We start from the raw sequence: 7,452 nt of genomic DNA, 5'->3' as shown, positions 1-7,452 counted from the left end.
AACACTCTACTCCAATTCTTCATAAACTTTACTAGCTCTGTATTACGCACAAAATCCATCGCAAAATTGCTCTCATCATCCACCAGTGTACTCATGGCAATGCTCCACAATACCTACAAGGACCTCCTCACACAACCCACTCATCTGTCCGCTCCCTCCGTTCACATTACACCAACCTCTTTCATCCGCCTTGCATATTATAGTGGACAACGGCTGACTGGGCCTTCTCCGCAGTTGCTCCTTGCCTTTAGAAATCCTTGTCCGACCACCTGAGAACTCCACAGACGCTGCTTTTAAAGACTCTCCTTTTTAAACAAGCATTTTCAACTGATCGCTGAGTTTTTAGTTGATTGTATTTTTATTCTGTAATGTTTTTATTGTTTTATTATCTGGCACTTTGAGATTGTTTTTAAAATTAAAAGTGCCTAATGAATAATATTTATTATTATCATTAATATTATTATTATTATAGTTCAGAAACTAAGTCTAAAGGTAGTGCGGCACGAATTATTGTGTCTGAAACATGTACTAGGAATAAAACATGTAACCATTTTCCTGCCAGAGTCTAATATACAAGTAAGGCAGTGTAAAAACCAGTTTGGACAAACCAATGTAATATTTTAACACGTGTCCCGAGTTCACCCTGCCTCCTACCTAAAGACTGCTGGAAGTTGGCGCTTGCTCCCCTGCAAGGATAACAGATAATTTATAGATGGATAATTGCTTTTATTCAAAAGAGAAAATCAACGATTCTTCTTATTGCTGGTAAGACAGCAAAAGCAGCATTATCCATACTCCTAATTTTTCATGACAAGGGTTTCTCTAGATTCCATGCTGTCAATGTTTTTATGAAAGGAAATATTTCTAAACAACTTTCACTGGAAGAATGAAGGAAAAGGTGTACTACCACTTTTTCAGCTGGCTGGCAGTTTGCAGCAACACTTACGTAAGGGGGACCTCTGTATTGTGCAGTCAGATGTAAAATACACTGAGTAATTTATTTAGTTTGCAATAAATGTATTATTATTATCATTATTATTAGATGCTCTTAGTTTGACAGTCTTAAATGGAAGCATGGGTCTAAAAATGTCTGCCTTGTTGCTCCTGGAACCCCGCCCCCCACCCCCCAAACTTCCTCCCCCCTCCCGTCGCTTTAACCCCCTAGGTGTCTCAGTTGCCATTCCGACGCGCATCCCTAGCTGAGGAGCACTTTTCTGGCGGAGCTGGACAGGGCGAGCTTCTCAGATCCTTCTGCGGAGAGAGGACTTCACCCAAGGGTTCCCGGTTCCCGTCCTCGCCTCCCCCCCGGGAGAGCCCTCGGCGCAGAGATGTGCCCCTGGAGCGGAGCCCGCTGTCGATAAACTCACACAAAGGGAATGACACTGTGAAACGGCGCAACATTCACCATCCAGGAGGAGTAATAACGGCACCAATCTGCATGGTTTTATATTGAGGATCGTGGGCTCGAGCGGGGCTGTAAGACCCCCCCAATCACAGCTAAAGACATGAGAAGAAAAAGCTCTGCTGCGGCGCTCTGCGTTTGAGTCTCAGTCCATCCAGGGGGGTCCAGTCTGCACACCTTTCTTCATGTTGCAAGCGCCTGGTTTATGACAATGGATTACTTGCTTTGGGTGTGCAGCCTTGTTGTCCCTGTGGTCCTGGCTGTAGAAGGTACGTCGTTTGATATTTTAATGTCTGCTTTCTTGTGCTGTTTGGGTGCTGACAACAGAAAAACAGGCACAATAACTCAACGCGCACTAGAGAGATCATTTGGAAGAACTGAACAGGAGAAGACCATCCCATGTTTTAATTACCTGATCACTAATGTTTATTATCTCCATGGGAAAAACCGGTCCTGCTCATGTTTTCCTAATTAAACCCATTACACGGTCCAGTTAGAGTACCAACACATGTAACAGCCTGCTCCATCTCAGCAGGATCTTTCTGTGATGACATCCCGGTGTTTGTGATGCGGCTTTTGGGACATGCCCCTGTTGCTATTGTCCTTGGTGTAACACCCGCAAGTGGAGTGAGGGTGCCCCACCTGCCCCGCCTATCCTGCCCACGGCTGAGGAGGTTCGGTTTCCCTCCACGGAGACAGCGCAGAAGGGCGTCCCTTCGCCACTGCCTAAGGACCCAGATGATGTGCTCTGGAGGTTTGAGCGCCCTGCTCTCACCTGCGTCTGGGCTCCTTAAGCACGCACACCTCAGCGGATCAATCCCGCCACGGGGTCGCACATGTAACATATTAGATGACAAGTGTTTATTAAAGGTCAATGGCTTAACAAGTGCGCTGGGGGCCCTCGCCATCAACAAGAGGGAACGTTGCCCCAGAGAGAAGCCCACCCTCGCCCACATCTCTCTCTCTGCCTTTTCACCCTCCTCTCTCCTCCTCCCCATCCAATCTGCCTCTGCTGGACCGTGGCCAGCTTGATCCCTCATCAGTTCTGGTGTCAGCAAGTAAATCAATGCAACGGCGGCAGCACCGAGAGTCCCAGTGGGCTCCCACACAGAGACGATCAGCCCCCTGGCTTCCCCATGCCAGCCTGTTACTCAAAGCTCAGGGGTTAACTAATGTTTGTCCTCTGAGGATAAACATGAAGGGCAGATCATCAGATGGGTTTAAATGAGCTGGAAGACAGGCCAGCCATTTTTCTCTTGGTTGTTGTTGGCATGAATGTGGCATCCTGTTTTTGTTGCCAGAGTTTGTACAAAAACTGGTACTTAAAGTGAGTGCCTCAAAAACAAATATTTTTCCAAAAATAGAACATGCACCTTATCAAAAAGGCGAGTTTGAAACAACAGTTTTTCATTACTGCATCTTTGCAGCTAAACACTCCAAAATGTTGCCATATCTACCATTTTTTGAAATGTAAACACACCAATAATTGATCTAATAGAATTCTAATAGTTTTTAAAATAGAAAAAACCAATTTCAAAAAGCTAAATTAAAAATCAAAATTATACTAATTGCTTTTTGGGTTTTGCAAACATAATTAGAGTTTTGCGTTATTATCTGAAGATGAATAATTTTTCTAATGTAATTCTTTTTTTGGCGATTATGAACAATACAGAAATTTTTCAGTGTTCTCCATCGTTGGTCGTTTGTGTGATGTGCATTTTACGGAATTTGTTTTTTGAGTCAACTCATGAGCCAACAAGGAGTCTTAACCACACTTCACATTAAAACCCAGGGGGAGATGATTTGTTGAGATCTTTTTGGGAACATTTACAGTATGCATATAATGTGAGTTCTCTACAGACACCAGCAGCTAAAATAATTATTCTTGTACCATAAAACTATTTGGAAAACTCGTTTTATAGTTTAAAAATAGTTAAAATCATTTAAGTTAGCTGGTTCAAAATCATTAGCAAAATCTGAAAGTGTTTCTAATCACAATGAGAAGTCAAGTGCTATCGTGTGGCCCCTGCAGGTTTGCTTACCCTCAGTGGGGGCTTCATACGCTTATGCCTTGGGTTGGCTCTGGTGCCTGTTTGCAATAAACTATGTTGGTGTCTTATCACCTGTTTGGACCACAAGACTGCCTTGGTATCTTTGACATTTTTATATTGTAATTCTCTCATTTACAGTCAGCGTTTACTGTCCTCTTATTTTAAAAGCTAATAAACCAGATGGATGAGCACTCGGAAAGGGATTTTATAAAGCAATATGAAGGATCTACATGTGTCTGTGTGCTTTGGGTGTTTTTTTTTTTTTTTCATATGAGCAGGGGTGATCGTCAGATTTTTCAGCTCTCTGTACGTTTTCATATCGAGTCAAACCATTATTTGCTGACCTGTAAAAGCAGATTCAAGCAGGCCCGGAGAGAGACTGAATTAGGTCAGCTCAACTTGTTCAAAGAGCTGCTTCTCAAGCATCAAACTGAGGATCACTATCAACTCTAACCACTGTGATTAACTCCAGAGAGACATGCATTCCAGTGCATATGAAGCTTGTGGGGATTGGCCCATATGAAGCCTTTCACAGTATGATAATCTTACAATGGTTTGACAGTATCATGGTATTTACACCAAAATTTAAAAAAGTGTAACATGATCTAATTGGTTTTATTTAAAACAGAAAAGCAACAATTACTACTTTTGCCAAAATGGTATCTAAAACCTTTTATTGTTAGTTAGTTTTTAAAACAGAATTTATTTCAAGGGTGATTAGCTCAAAATATTATACCTTTTAGTGTTGTGCTCTTTGTAGAGTAACACAGAAGTATAACTGTGTGTATATTAGCTGGTTAATTAGTTGGACTGTCCATTCAGGGAGCCAGCCTGCAGCCAGCTGCTTTACAGACATGCCGCCAGTAACCTATAGGTTTCAAACAGTGTTAGCTTGACAAGATTTCTGGTTTGTGGTCTTTCAGAGTCATATTCAAATAATTAGAATATATTTTCTGGAGTTGCTTGTTTGTCAGATTCAAAGTAGGTTTTTAAAATCAACCTTTAAACAGGTATTAAACAGTTTTTATTTGCCCTAAAATTTTTATTAAAATGCTTTTTAATTGGTCTGATCTAATATTCTGAGCCTAAATGTCATGTCTTCATTAGCTCTAATCGGAAAGCCATTATAACTAACTGAAACAAAGGCCTTAAAATGTCTTTCTGTGTGTAATTAATCTATATAATGTGTTTCACTTAGTAAATTCAGTTACTAAAATACACAAACTTTAAATAATATTCTAATTTATTAAATTGCTTTATTGTCTATTTTTTCTGCAACTAAAAATATGTCCAAACAGTCAAATTAGTCTTTCTTGTTAGGAAAGGAGTGTAGGAGACTCCTTTCAGCCATCTCACCAGCAGCCTGCAGGTGTGCACTATGTACTCACTCTGGCACTTTCTCTGGTATGAAAAATGCCATGCTATAAGTTTCAAACATCCTGCATTCAGAGGTGAGTGAAGCATCTGGGTAGTGATGTCATTATTGAGTAATTGATTTTAATCTGAATTTGTATTTCAATCACAGTTACATTGATTCTAAAACCATGACGTATATGTGCAGTTTTCATGGAATGTGAAAGCTGTGGTGTTTATGTCTAAAATATCTGTGGCATCCTGGCTTGTCTGGTGCTCAAAGTATTTGTGCAGCAGTCTTAAATGTATAGTAACATGGTGCATTATTTTCTAATGGCATATTGTCTCCCATTAAATCTTCTATTAAAATAAGAAGGCTGAATATGGAATAGGGTGATGGAGGGTGTGGCGCTTCTTTAGCTTCTACACCATGGCTATTTGGGGTTTGCGCAAATAGAAATATGTAAAAATAATCTTTTAGTTGTCTTGCCTGTAAGCAAAGAAAAACATAAGGGGCATTCTTTTAGCCAGCTGACTGGGAGTTTGCAGCAACAGATGAGGGGGAAGTTTGACACCTTGCTACTCTATGCTCTATACATTTGGAAAAAACTCAGTCCGCCTCAGTTTTTTTTCTGCCATCTCATTACAGGTACTTTAAACCGTTGCTGAAATGGTTGCTTTTTAAAAACCTTGACCTATAATTCCTTGATACGCCTTCCCATGCCTGAAAGCTTGATATATTTCTTTATTCACTGCTGCAGAATTAATCACCACTGATCATTTGTGATGGTCATAATGATGATATTTGTCTGTTAATATTTCATGTGTTTGCTGGCTGGCTCCAAGCGTCAGTGTGATAGGGATGACTCCCCTTTCATCATGCCCCCTCTCTCACAAAGTGAATAAAACATCAGCATGCATGAGCTCCCCAAGCACTAGGAGAATACAGAGTTGTGTGGCATTTTGGCTACAGCGGGCGATCAAAAAAAGCAAAACATTAAATGCCACTAGTGGTGATGCTCTAAAGTTCCCACTACTGCATTGTTTTCTCACCCCATAGGGCGACTGACTCCACCTCTGTTGCAGTTTTATGAGTGAGGTAGAAAGAAAAGGGATGGGGGTGTGGAGGGGGGTGGGAATCTGGATTTGAACTGTAGAAGCTCTGCCTATCTCAGGGGTGTTGTAAATTTAACAGAAAAGGGGGAGAACTGTGGAACAAATGGGATCTTTTTCAACCCTAACTGGTCTCTGGGAATTAGTGAGTCGACACGCTTTGGAAAGGAGAGTTACTAGCTAACGGAAACCCTTTTTTATGCTGCCATTTTAGTGTTTTACGGCAGCACATGAGCCGGGAGTCCGCTTTACGCTTGATGATAGGCATCATTATCCTCTCTTTTGTTGGCTGCAAGGTTTTAACAGTTTTAATGATTCTGTAGGCCTGCTAAATGGGCGTCATTTTGGTACATTTTCCTAAACACCATCAAATAAGTGTAAGAAGAAACAACATTTTATAAATAAATAAATCAGTCAGTCAGTCATTTTCTACCACTTATTCCATAGTGGGTCGCGGGGGAGCTGCACGGTGGCATGGGGCATGCCACCGTGCAGCCCTAAATAAATAAGGATTTCTTAAATACATAAATGCACCTTAGAGAAAATAAATGTGAGAAAATTATTTTGTAGCAATAAACATCTGGATATACAGCATCCCTTTCATGTACAACAAAATCAGGTCAATGCAAATTAGCTCAACAATAGCTGGTAGTTTATTACTATATGAGGAAACATATTTCTTACCAGATCATATAATTCATAATAATAAAATTAGTACTAATACTATTGATGGCTGTATTTGTTAAACTACGCTAATACATGCTTGTGTTTAGTAAATAATAAAAATAAATAATATAATAACAAATAGCCAAAATACTGTGGAAAGGATAGAGACATCAAAAAGCAAAATAACTTAAAAATGAAAAGGTTGAAAAAAATTGTTCTGTTTTTAAAGTTGAGTTGTTTTAATATATTATGATGAGAAAATACCAGCAGGATTTGTCCTCTAGCATCTGCACTTTGAAGAAACTGAGACTAGTTTGAAAGCTAATGTCTAGCTAACAGCTATTCAGACTGAAGCCAAGAAAAAGGCAAACTTACACTTTAAAAAAAAAGATTTTTCTGGCACTAGTGGTATGAAATGATCAGTAATTCAACAGGAAAGAGGTTGGAGAAAGAAAGAGAAAACATGAGGATTGAGAATCGATCCATCAGATGTTGAAGACTGTAGCTTCCGCAACTACCAACTGAGCCACCCAGTGACTGGCAAACCTCTACTTTTGCGTGTCATATTTCATCATACAAATGCCTTTATACACCTTAGATTGCAGTGACGTTTGTATTAGAAGGATGGTTAAATAGTGTTCTACAGTTTTTTTTTTATCATGTTAAGTGTGTGGTTTGCATCACCTTCCTATTTGAAATGGTTCATGCAGTGTGTGGCTAGTATATACGGCCAGAGTAAAATAACTGTGGACAAAGCTGTAAACAACCGTGTAATAGAAATGTGAGGGTGATTTACAGGTTTATAAAATAGTGTTTGCATTACTACTTTTGTTTTCAGATGGCACTGGCTTTAGTCTCTGTTCTGCT

General features: G+C 40.0%; 1 protein-coding gene across 3 annotated transcripts in view; it reads left to right on the top strand.

Moving 5' to 3' along the window:
* Positions 1–1,161: 1,161 nt before the first annotated feature.
* ephb3a (eph receptor B3a) overlaps positions 1,162–7,452 on the top strand; it is a 66,145-nt gene continuing 59,854 nt past the window's right edge. Inside the window, exon 1 of one of the 3 annotated variants that reach the window (XM_047368305.1) lies at positions 1,162–1,671. In XM_047368305.1, coding sequence (XP_047224261.1) covers positions 1,608–1,671 — 64 coding nt within the window. In that variant the 5' untranslated portion in view covers positions 1,162–1,607. The remainder of the gene's footprint in view (positions 1,672–7,452) is intronic. The other 2 variants (XM_047368304.1, XM_047368303.1) reach the window with 2 other exon arrangements.

This window comes from Girardinichthys multiradiatus, chromosome 6 (assembly GCF_021462225.1).
Source record: "Girardinichthys multiradiatus isolate DD_20200921_A chromosome 6, DD_fGirMul_XY1, whole genome shotgun sequence".
Lineage (NCBI taxonomy): Eukaryota > Metazoa > Chordata > Actinopteri > Cyprinodontiformes > Goodeidae > Girardinichthys > Girardinichthys multiradiatus.
Note: the sequence above shows the minus strand (reverse complement) of the source record. Positions and strands in the feature narration are given on the sequence as shown.